The following is a 13,098-nucleotide window of genomic DNA, read 5'->3' as shown; positions in this document are numbered from 1 at the left end:
GTATGGGATGACCAAAACACATTGAGTAAATGCTTCTGGCTTTGCTGCTGAGAACTGGTGGCATGAAAGCTGTCACTGATATGTCCATTTAGGCTGTTTTTTTCACAAGCAGCTTGTAAATCAGCTGCATCGCTTAAGTCCATATCTAATTCCTACTTTGAAATATGTTCACCTAAGCTCTGTCTGAAATGTTCAGAACATCAGGGAATTATAGGAAGGACTTGTATGAATTGATTCACCCAAGGGTGTATAAAGCAGATATATGGTATATAGGAGAATGTGCTTTCAAAGATACCCTATACAGTCTTTTAATCAAAGTGTAAATCAAAATGGCATTTCTGAATTCTTAAAATGAGAATGCAGCGCACAGGCTTCTAGAGCTGAGGTCATGACGTTCATAGGCAGATACACTGCAGGGTGTGGTCTGAGTAAGTAGTGATAGGATCTTTCCACAGTTCCTCATCTAGGAAAAAGTCTCAGAGTGACTAAAATGTCATGTACTAAAATGGAAGAATTTTGCCTAAATTTTCATTGTCTGATGTGTGCAGTGTCAACAATTATTACCCTTTCAGTTTTAATGGCAGAAAAACACCTGTGCACATTTGTGTCAAAACACTCTTTGAAGCCACTTTAAATAGAGCAGGATAAACAGTACTGTCTTCTCTGGAGGCAATGTTCTAAAACGCTGCTTAATGGAAAATTTATCTTTTAATTTTTTTTACACCACTTTGCTTCTCAACAACAAGAAATAAAATAACGACTCAAAGACACCAATTTTATTTAATTTTTCACTGTCATTTAAAAAAACAAACCTACATACATTATATGCTGCTGACATAGCAAATATCAATTACAGTGTAATAGTCTTTTTGACAGAGTGGCTATAGAAGTGCTGGAAAAGTATGCTTCCTTTCATCTAGGGTTTATGTCATCCCATGTTGTTTTTAGTTCATGAATTGTTTTATTCCATTATAACCTTGTTCTGACAATTGCACTGTTTAGTTTAGACAGTGCAGATTTCTGTTCATTTTGAATTGTTTTTGCAGTGTAATCTTTGCTTAAGAAACTTGGCCACCCTTACCACTTGCAGGTGATACACTTAGATGGTGTGGCTGTTTAAAATACTATTTGGGGAATTCATACAAAAGCTTACTAAAATAATAAGTATCTAAAATAGATACTGATCTATTTATGATCTATATATTTGCACTGTTTGCAATGTGAGGCAATGCAAAACTATTACTGATGTCTGGCTTTGATACAATGTTATTCAGTGGGGTGGTTTTTCCTCTTGGTTTGCAGTCAACTTTTCCTTACACGCCACCACCACCGAAGACAGACACTTTAAAGTTAGTTGCTGTGTTTATCCAGACCTGCAGGAACCATCCTTATTTCACAGTGTGCAAAGTCCCATTCTAGAATTGAGAAAGTGCACTAAATACAAATGTTAGGCTTGAGGTTTTTTTTACTCCTGAATTTACTAGTCTCACATTTCTAAATATGCATGACTTTGGGAATCAATTCATTCATTTGGAGAGAATAAGAGCTTAAATGGAATGTAAATGATCCAGACGCTCAGGCCCAGTGCCCTAACATTGTTGAAATTCAACTTATATACATGTATTTGCATTGTGATGTATTGTATTTTAGAGAATTTAGGTAATATCAGGCACTTACTTTGCATTTGAGCACACTTATTCTGGCAAGGCAAAGGTTTCAGATGTCAATAGTAGCTTTTTCCTTTTGTGTTGGCAACTCAACTGTGGCTAAAAACCTCTTGATTCTGGTCATTCTGTTGATCTCAAAAATGTCCTGATTTTCTTTTGGTAATGAACTGAATCAGCACTCCTGTCTGGTTTGCTGGGCGCTCTCTCCTAAACATGTGCTGTCTTGAGATTTTTGTAATGCCTGCACCAGTCCTTGCAAGCTTTTTATGAGCACCCAGGAGGAGGGCTAGTCACCCCCTTGTTGTATAGTACTTATTAATTGTGACACTGTAGTTAAGATTGGTAAAACACTTTAATTTTAATTAATTGAAGCCTTTATCTTTTCATAAGAGCATTTGAAGATGCTCTTCAAAGCTTCTAGTTGATTGTGGGTTTGGTTTAATTTTTTTTTAATTTTTTTTCCTTCTCCTTATAACCGTATACAGCTTGAGCAAAAACTCTGAAGCACCCAGTTGAAGTTTAAAATTAGTTCAGGAGAAGAGGAGTGCTGGGAGGATGAGATAGGGAGCATGCTATAAAGTTTTATAGTTTTACTTAAGCTTCTTGTGTTGCTTTGCAGCGTGCTAGAAGGTGTTTGCTGCATCATGGTTAGGAAAGGGACTCCATTCTCATTGCATTCTTGCAAAAATGAAAATAAACTGCTGTATGGAGTAACTATGAACCAACATTTGAATTCTAGCAGTGATGACAATGAAAGCAATAGCTTGCAAGAGATTATGAAAAGATGAAGGGAGAAAGTAGAGTGAGAAATTGTCTCGATCAGGGATTCTTAAAGCATAGTGTGCTTCTGCCGAGAAAATAAATGAATGTCGTTATAACAGCCTGCACCAGCTGAGGATCTGTCCCCATTTATCCACTGCCACCCAGCTTCCCTGGGGCTCTAAGTACTTCTCAGTGGCCAGTGACTTCAGGCCTATGTGATATTTCTGTCAGTGTATTCATAAATACTTGATACTTTGGCATTGGCTTCAGGTTCCTACCTTGCTGTACAGAGCCAGTGAACTTGATAGCTGAAAGGCAAGTCTAATGCTTAAAATTCCCCATAGAATCACAGAGCCATTTCAGATGGAAAAAATCTTTAAGATCACCTAGTCCAACTGTTAACCCAGCACTGCCAAGTTCACCACTACAGAATGGGCCACATCTACATCTGGGAAGGCTGTGAAATAAAGAGAACATGAATTAATTTTGCTTTTTAAAATGTATCACTACTCTTCTCTCAGACATGCATCTTATGTAAGGTAGTGCAGCTTGAGATATATGTAATAAACTGTATTGAAAGCTGGGACATTTGCTTAATCTAAATTGGTGAACTTGTCACTTATTTATAATTCTGATTTTGAATGTAAGTGGTAGAAAAGTGGCACACAGCCATTATGACTTAGATTTCAAAGTGATAGGACAATGCAAAGAACTCTGACAGAGAATCCAATACAATGTTTTTTCCCCCCAATATTGCACTGAGCATAAATAAGAAAGTACATAGGCTGCAGACTGTCTTTTGGAATTAAGTTGAGCAAATAGATGATTTTATCACTTATCAATATGGAAGCATTACAGTAGTATTTCTCAAAATGTGAAAGAAGTAAATAATGCAACTGTTTTGGTCAGTGAACTAAGACATGGCAATTGAACCAGATTTGGCAATTCATTTTATGGGCTGAGAAGTTTTCAGAAATCAGTGAAATATAAAACCGTGCCCAGGCAGCAGTTTCAAAAGGAACAGAAGCACTGAGGAGCCCAAGTGGTGCCCATTTAAAATGGGAGCTGTCATACAAAGCCAAGTAAAGGACAGTCAGATCAGTGGGAGATTATGCAGTGCCGCTGATTTCAGGAGGAAAAAATAATGATCCTTGGGCTTTTAAAAAAGGTTGGTCTTAAGTAAATTCAAATATATGTATATGTAAGGGTTACTAGATCAGAAAGCATGTGAGCAATCATTCTTCTGTAGACTACTGAACAGGGTACTGGAAGACCTGGATTCTCATCTTTAATACACAGAGATGACTGTATTTTAGTTGATGACTCATTTTAAATGGAACAGAAACACTTTTTTGGACAGAAGCTGACCCCTTCCTAGTGAACACATTAACCATCAGTCTACAGAATATTTTTGCCTCGTTTTCTGGTTAATTAAAATTATTTTCTGACTTCTCTGTTTTCTTTACCTCGTGAATACATCTGCATACACACACAAAATTGGTGAGGTTTGGGCTGGAATTCTTCCATAAAGGTGGAAGAAATGCACATGGATTGAATGAGGCAGAGGAAGGGAACCATCGTGTCCATGCCACCGGTGGATGCAGCAGGAAAGGGAGAGCAGAGCCCCCCATGCTGTGCCTAAATGGAAAACAGTGGCTGTCATGGCATTTGTAGGAATCCCTTTGGATGCAGATCAGAAAAGCTCAGGGACTGATTAAGACTCAGATCAAGATTCAGGCAGATTCCCTGAACCTACACTGTCATTCCTGACCAGGCTTAATGCACATGGATAAGTGAATAGCAAATGCAACTGGGTAGTTTCAAGGTCACTGTGTACAACACCTTGTCTACTTGTAAGATTAGATTAGCACAACATGTTTTTTTTAGGATTGCTGTTTAGGATATTTTACATAAACGGCACTTACATATAAACTTTTATATAAACATCAGTTCTATATATTTATTTGCATAGGAAATATTTTGGAATTATAAAATCAGATTTTCTAGTACACTTTCAATGTTCCTTTATATATTATTTGTCATTATGTAATTAAATGGTGTATCTTTTAGAAGAAGTAAAAAATGCAGAAACAGAAATATACATTTAAGGGCATTGAAATCAAGTACCTCTTACTGAGATAGGGGGTAATTTTCTCATTTAAAGCTCATTGATGTACTGACTAGCCAGTCACTGTTGGGCTGTTTCTGCACTGATAATTCACTATAAAAAAGTCTGTATTGCCCTGTAATCTGTATCTGTTTATTAAAAGCTAAAAGCCCATACCACTATACAGAGCCTAGATTATTTAATATCTGCTTTAATTAACTTTTCACACTCAACTAATTCTGGAACAATTTGATAGGCTTGTTATCAAGGGTGCCAGACCTTTTCTTCCACTCTACATTTCAAAAAAGGACAGGAATTTCAGAATTTCCAGAGGAATGTTTCACAAGGGTTGCAAGTTTCATGAAATTTGAAGTCACAGTTCTCTTCTGTCACTAAGTTCCTCTGCAAACCGAGATAGACCCAGTGATGCCTTTTTGTTTCGATTTACAAGAATATTTATACCACAGTCCATTTGCTGTATAAGACCCTTAAGGAGGCCTGTAAGACCCCAACTCTTCCCAGTTACCACCTTTATTCTTGTTGGAAGAAAAAACTATATTCGGGGTTTTTTTTCTACATTTAATGTAGAGTTTAAAAATGGAATGATATGTTCTTGCATTTGTGAAATATTTGATAGCAAGAAAGAAAACCACAGGAAAGCTTAAAAAAACTTGAGAAAGTTTGAAAAACACTGGAGTTTTTTTCATACTGAAATGATATTTTAAGTCACGATGAAAACTTTCATCTCTTCAAAATGAAACATTCATTTCATATTTTCTTGCTGAAGAAATTCTAATATTCTTAGTCAAGCTAAATGGGAAAAGAATGAATATACACACTTTGGAAATTATGCAAACTAACAACTGTGAAGAGCATTAATTCTGTACCCCTCTATTTTTCAGTCCATCACACAATTCTTAAAATATGAAAGTTCAGTGAATTTCCAGAGCAATTATTTTGCAGAAATAGTTTCTAACCAATAACAGAAAGAATTAAGAGGTATCTTGATCAGTACTTACAGAGCAGGAATATAAGATTCATCTTAATAAATGTGATCCTTATTTTTTCTAGAGCCAGGTTTCATACCACATATTTATCTCATGATTTTTAAAGGCTCAGCTATTTTTCTGTACTTTCTGTTTACCCTCAAATGACACAGTTTTGGCATATGCATGAAGTAAACTGGGTTTATTCTTGCACCAATTTAATTCTGACAGACTAGTTAGAGCTCCAAATTAATCTGGGATATTTTGGTAGAGAGTAATAAATCATCAGCTTCGTTCCAAAGTCCCAGATAATTAAGATGTTCCTTAGCAGCATTTCCAAATAGGTTTTTAAGATTCTTTATTTGTAATTAGAAGAACTTCATCATGTTGACTGCTGCATAGCAGCTACCTTTTGTATGACAAGGAGAAAAGTTTTCATGGAAGAATAAAATTATTGCATTAAATGGAAGAATTGTTTTTTTTCATACTCAGACATATCAAAGCAACAGTACTTTAAAATATAACAAACTATATAGTTAATTGAGTCTAATCCAGCTGGATGGATTATATTCCAAGCTATTGGTTTATTTATAATTTTCTGGAAATACCTATAAACTATTCAGAGTTTTTGGCCTGTGGAAAATTCATCTTACCATTTGTTGTTAGACATGAATCTTTTATTGCTGTGTAATTTTTCCTCTCTCCTGTACCAAATATTCTAGCAATAAAAGTGTATGTTTCATTTCTTCTTTCTTTTTCTGTTTTCAGTAGCTATGGATCAAGAAATAAAAGATATGTGAGGTGGGATTTAACTGTCTGTTGTGTTAGGAGACTATGCTAAAAATTAGACCCCTCTGGCCAATAAAGACCAACAAGCTGACAGGTGGAGTCATGTAGGAGTTGTGCACAAGTCACAATTGCAATCCAAAATCTCCCATTCAACATCTGCCCAGGACTGCCTTCGCAGTTGCAGTCAGAAAGCCCAAGTCCTCTGTATTTTGGTCTTTTATTTTCTTATGAAGCACAATTGTTTATAAATCTTGTTTAGTATCATTCAGGCAAAATGCTATGGTGAATAATTCCGAGGGATCAAATGCACACCTTATCTTAGCAGAACTGTACCTTGCAAATAAATGATAGGCATTTCAGAAGATCACTGAGATTCATTACCTGGACGATTTCTCATTTTCAGATTGAAATGAAAGGAAATTATCCAATTTATTTTTCTTTTTTTTATAACATCCAATACATTTGATGTCCAATTTCATACTGCTCCTTGATTTACAGCATTTCCCAGGCTAATGGTGCTCTAGCTACTATTACAAAAGCAGCTATTATATTAACCCTTTCAATGTGGGTGTGCCCCAAGAAGTATTTTCTTTCCTCACAGATGATTTCACGTGTGCTGTTGAACACCTCTGGATTTGAACCAGAATGCAATTCTCTAAAATGACTTCAGTCAGGAACACCAGACCATTTCCTGTCTCTTGTAGATACCACATACACACTAAGGGTTTACATATCCACAAATCCAGAACTGGTGGCAAAGACCACCAAGCAAAGAGAAAGTACCACATCAAGCAATGGTTTTGTATTAAAAAAAGATATGTAGCTAGGATGTAAGCCAATATTTTAGTCTGTGCTACTACAGGAGATCAAACGGAATGAAGTGATAAACTAGAATGTGATCTTATGCTCTCTGTGACCTCTGTCACAAGTAATCAATAGATTACCATGCAAATTATTCCAGTGCTTAATCACAATGATATCTGATGTGCTTGGCTACACTTGGAATTGCTGATAGTTACTTATAGTGGCTAAATGTCTTATAGCTGAAGTCAAAACTCTGCTTTTTCCAGTCTCTTCCTGGATTACTTGTTCCCCATCATACTGGGTAGGTTACTGGGTGAACAGAGAGGGATTGACAGCCCTGCAGTTTCCTATGTTAACTCTAAACTGCTATTTTTTGTTGTATCTGGAGTAATGTGTGTGAACAATGCTGGAGCTCATTAGCAAAATGGTGTCTTGAAGGTAACAGTCCTTCAATAACTGTGGGACAGGGCCTTCTCTGAGCCGTTGTTTCGGACTGTCCATGAACCCCCACAAAAACTTCCTTGTTAGTTTAGTTTTATTTGAATAGTTTTAAAGATCTTCTTCACAATTGTGAAACTCAGCCTTTAAACAGCAAAGTAGATATTGTGACCTAAGAATCTTCCCATAAATGAGTAATGTCCTAATGCTGAGGAGAGCCCAGGGAGTCAGCAGAATGTTTTCTCATGTGTATGCAATTACTGTTAATGCAGGAATATTCAAACTATCATGTATAAAAGATGTCAGACAAAAGGCTCTCCTTTAGATGTTCACAGGAGCAGATAGTTGGCCAACTAAGGACAGTAGTAATTTAAAAATAGCTGCAGCATTAATGATTAGACTTGTTACATTAAATTACAGCAGTTTCTGGATTTCAGAGGGTTGTTAGGATTATAAGCCTTTCCAGGCAAAGATGGTGTGATCTCTGTTGAAAGTGTGTCTGGGTGAAAAGAAACTCGATGGGCTGAAGAGACTTGGCTGAAACTGGGCTCTCCACAGGAGTGTTAATTGCAGTGTGATTTTAAATATATATTGTACTCTGGCTAAAGATGAATATGACCCTGGAAACAAGAGCAAGCTTTGTTTATTGGAGCTATATTTGTTACTGAGAGGGAACACCAGTTAGGCTGATTATGACTATTCTGAGCACAAAACAAAATAATAAACAGTACAAAAAAATATAACTGCACTTAAAAACATAGTGCCTTTAATTGCACTGTTCGTCTCTATGTTGTGGTCACTCACAAATTGCAGTTGAAGATACTTAAGCTGACATTCCATTTTCAATAGTAAAGCAACAGATGCTTCACTTCAGCTAAACTTTTCCAGGAATCTAGAGGAAATATGACCCAAAGGAATATGGTTATAGTAGAGAGAACATATCAAGGCCAGGAGAAAACATTTAACTAAATCTCTTCTTCTAAACTGACTTCCTCTGGGCATATGGTGACAGGAAAATGTGCTCATAGGAATACAAATAAAACAATTAAGAAAGTTCATTATAATTTATAACTATTAAATTATGGATCATCTGAAGATATGAACACGTGCCCTTGGCTGATACATTCAGAGTAGCTCAAGGACTAGCTATGTTTCAGGAAGGATAATCCTTGTGCACCTATGTGAGGGTGAAAAAGGAAAGCCAAGATGTGTTTACTTAATATAGGAATAAATGAGGAACAGCAGAGATCAAACTCTAGTTTGAATCTAGTTCATAACAAATGACTGTAAGGAGATGTACTATCTCATGCTCTTCTCCATGAGCAGAGCAGAATTCAGCAATGGAGCACAGTATTCTGAGGAGGCTCTTTCTAACCAGGCAAAAGGATCATTCCTCCTTGCCTGGATTCCTCCAGCCTCTTTGCCTGGATCACCTGTCAGGACACCGTCCTTTCCAGTGCCATAGTCATGTCTCACCCCAGTAAGATTAGAGAAGGCATTGCTCCACTTATCACTGAGAGAAACTACCTAAAACAAACTCCTGAAAGTCACTTAGGAGCTTCACCTCCATTGAATTGCAATGGACTTAAGTTTCTAAGCCACTTTTGACTATAGAGCTTTGTAATAGAACATAGTACATATGTTTAACCTTCTATTATTTGTTTTAAAGCTTGGGAATTTACAGACATAGTTATTGTATCTCTCTGAAAGTTTTAATACAGTTAGAAGAGTCTCAAGATTCGCAGTACCTGCATTTACAATAAGAGATGGGATCTCAGGAGCTGAGAGGGCTCAGTCACCTACTTGAAAGCACCAGAAAGGGTCCAGTGCAGTTTGCTCGTAAAGCTCCAGGGCAGGAGGGTGTCAAGCATATGCAAACACTTTCAGGTCAGTTGAAGTCTCAGCCCTATGTGACCTGAGTTTGCCCACAAACCAGCAAATGCTGCAAATAGAAGCTGATATGAAAACCACGAGTTTTAATATTGCTTATGTCCTTTTAAATCAGTTTGTTATTGTCTAAAGCCTTCTGTTTAGCAAACACTGTGAGATTAAGCATCCTAATTTGAAAGGGATGCTAGATTCATTTATGTTTTAAAACCAAACAGTTGGTCTGTACCATATAAATTCAAGCATTTAACTCTAGGATAAGACTGAGTTGATCAACCTTGAGGAGCTGAGTTGCATCTCTGGAGCTACTTGGGAACTGTAGCCTATTCCACATAGGGAGGGTGAGCACAAAACTCTATGTGAATAAGATTCAATTCATCCAAATAGACTGAAATCACATGGTCCTCTCTACTAGTCTCTGAATGCCTCCTGTTCAATTAAATACATTATCTGCTGGATAACCATTTTATGATGAAAGAATTAATTGGCAAAAAAACATATTCAACTTGGAACTGTTATTTGCTAAATGATGGTATTTCTGATCATTACTGCCCCCGAGAAGGTTTACCAGTACAGCAACTTATAGATTATATAGAGAAATCCAGTGTAGTTACGGTGACCATTCATTTATTTTTAATTTCCTGTAAGCACTTTATTTTGATAATGTGCATAACTTTATTTCCAGTTGTTTAGATTAACTGATCTAGCACTGTGCTTTGGATTTGACCAGTAGTGGTAGGTCTGCTTCCCCAAAGCACTGGGGAATTCCACAGGAGAGGTTTCAAACTGCCCTGGGGTGGAGCCTGATGTAGGTTCACGTCAGTTGAACACTGAAAGCTAGTGTGAGAAGAGTCTCCCTCTTGTGTGCTTAGAGACGTCATTGCAGCACTTCACCCTTTTTTATGTAATTGATGACACCCCAATCCATTCCAATAAATATCTTCAGAGACAATCATGCAATTTTTGCGTAGTCGTAATGCAGTTTCCCTTGGCTTTGTGAGCTGAACCCTCCAGAGTTTGAAAAATACAATCTCTTTCTTCTAAATTTATAAAAAGACATGTGGGGATAGATGCAGCTCAGAACTGCTGTTCAGGCACAGCTGCAAACATACTGGGGGAGTGCACCAAGCAAGGTGGTGTAATTTGCAGCAGGCCCATAACTTTCTCAGCAAACTCAAGTCTGCTAGAATCCATACAAGTACCATCTGTCATGAATTACCACCACCACCTTTAGATACAATTACTTAGCAAAATTACTTAAGATTAAAAAGACAAATGGTAGCTGAGGACAAAATTCCATATTGAGGTCTAATAAATTATAAAGACAGTGAAATATATTCACTGGAGAGAGAAATCAGAGCCTCAAGATACATTTGTCTATTTAAAATTTTATCTCAGTTTGACCACCTTATAATTTGTGAAGCTGTATGCTCTGATGTCAAGAAATTAGCTGGAAATTGTGAACCTAATAGCTTTGTAGTAAGAAAATCTATATCCCAATTACAAAAGCAATTTATTTGATTGGGAAAAATGCCTGGAAGATCTGCTGGGATTCAGAGTAGATCCTCAAAGAGATGACCATTTCAAATCAATAATGACTGTCTGCTTTCAGCGTCTTTCGTTAAATCTGTGTACAGGTGGGTGAAGAAAGAAGCACATGATTGCGTTGAACAGTATAAACAATTCATGAGATCCCCTTGCTTGTGGTGTTGTGGGACTCTGCACCTCTGGGCAGCACTAAGTAGCAGAAGAAATTACATCCAATTAAATTGCTTGGCTTAGTGAAAGCACTTGACAATGTTCATTTAAAAATTACCCGGAAAGCTAAACCAGGACAGGCATCTAGTGATAAGTCCTTAGACTAGACATGTGTCTACTGCTCACTGCCTCTTTCCCTTGCTGTAGTCTCAAAATTATTCCTTATTCTTCTTTTGTAGAAATCCAAACTGATATGGCCCCCAAGACCTAATGAGAGCACTCCTCCTCATCCATGTTTCTGTTGCCGTGTAAACTCTGTTGCTGACTGACAGTGAAAAAGTGGCAAATCTCAGAAAGGCAGCTGATACTGCCAGAGTGTATCCAAACTGTGATGAACTTGATTGACATTATGGGACATGAGACATGTCATGTAAAAGAATCAAACTGTCACAGAAATAGAAAGACCCTACACACATATGGATGCCTGCATTTTATGTTTGTACAGTAAATTTGCACGCTAGTCCTTATTTTGTCTGCGAGTTTTATCTATGCTCTTTGATAAAGCTCCAATTTGGTTACCTTCAGCTGGTATTTTACAGCAAGAGGCTGACATATAGGCTTGTAATCAGACATCGTTTTGTAAACAAGGAAAATATATGCTATATATAGAATAAATTATAAGCAATTGTTTCAAAGGAACAGTAGTGAAACAAACTCTTAGGAAATAAGGATGGGTCTGACCTAAGTGTAAACCCAATACAAACCTGGGGAGAACCTGTTCCTTGTGGTCTGGAGCCTTTACCAGGTAGACAAATACTTCCTTTTTGCTTGTTAAAACTCTTAAAAAGCGCATATGTAAGCATTAGAACGTTGTGAGAAGGTAGTGATTGATGTTGTAAAGAGAGTACTAACCTGATCTGAAGCCAGGTGAGCATTGGTGTCGTGCCCCCACCAAACACCCAGACTGTGAAAAACACAATTAGCAGTGCTGTGGTAAACATCATTTGTTTGGGCTGTGAGTTTGCGTCTCGAATTGCCAATGCAAATGCTATTGCACCACGTAAACCTGAAAAAAGACAAGAAGGATGAACTTAATGTGATGGAGAAACAGAGTTTTACTCTTTTCAGTCCAAACCCAGTTCCAAGGGCAGAGGAAATTTTCAGATCATAATCCTCCTTATAAAATACTGAATTGTGCTGATTGAAAGGATGGGTTTGAAAGAAACAACTTTGAAAAGTGGACAATGAAAGTACTCTCATATTCACATCATAATCACACAGTTGCTTTACATCCACTGAATTCTTTGTCTTGAATAATTGCAAATGAAATAGTAATCTGAACTTTCTGCATGTTGAAAAAGAAATCTATATCCTGTGTTCAGTGGGACTACTCCTGAAGTCAGGTGTAAGAAAGAGGATTGGCATTAAAACCTGTACCCAAACATGCAAATTGTTTCTTGCTTGAAAAAAGAACATTTCTTTAAAATAATTCAATGTGCTAAGACCAGTCAGGAAAAATATGGCTTAAGTACAATGAATAGGTTTTAAAAGATGATTCTAAGTATCTAAAAGGGGATGCAAAATAAATTAGTGTACTTGAAATATTATAATAGTTGTAAAATTATACACCTATGGAGACTGAAAAAACAATAACTTACAAAGGTGGTGAAAACAGCTAAATGAGTTTTAAAAAAGCCCCATAGGTAGTAATAAGTTGACTAAATAGGTCTTCACAGAGTTCCATGTTTAAAAATTGAGGGGGAAAGTTCCTGTTGGTGCCTCCAGCCCTCAGGATGCATAATACAAATAACACTATATTTTCCAATGCTTTTCATTTATCTATTTAAATTTACTTTATTGTTTTCTAAAAAAGAATTCCACAAAATAAGGGTAGAGAGGAAAGCTATTACATATATACAATACACACTGAATCCAAAAAGTACTTTGGAGGAATTGAGAG

General features: G+C 36.8%; 1 protein-coding gene across 1 annotated transcript in view; it reads right to left on the bottom strand.

The window, feature by feature from the left end:
- Positions 1-13,098, bottom strand: part of SLC9A9 (solute carrier family 9 member A9) — a 181,368-nt gene that overhangs the window by 61,449 nt on the left and 106,821 nt on the right. Inside the window, exon 12 of the mRNA XM_027739894.2 lies at positions 12,051-12,204. Coding sequence (XP_027595695.1) covers positions 12,051-12,204 — 154 coding nt within the window. The remainder of the gene's footprint in view (positions 1-12,050; positions 12,205-13,098) is intronic.

The sequence above is a fragment of the Pipra filicauda genome, unplaced genomic scaffold (genome assembly GCF_003945595.2).
Source record: "Pipra filicauda isolate LSUMZ 115617 unplaced genomic scaffold, ASM394559v2 scaffold126_size2276778_pilon, whole genome shotgun sequence".
NCBI classification, from domain to species: domain Eukaryota; kingdom Metazoa; phylum Chordata; class Aves; order Passeriformes; family Pipridae; genus Pipra; species Pipra filicauda.
This window is presented reverse-complemented; position numbering and strand designations above follow the sequence as displayed.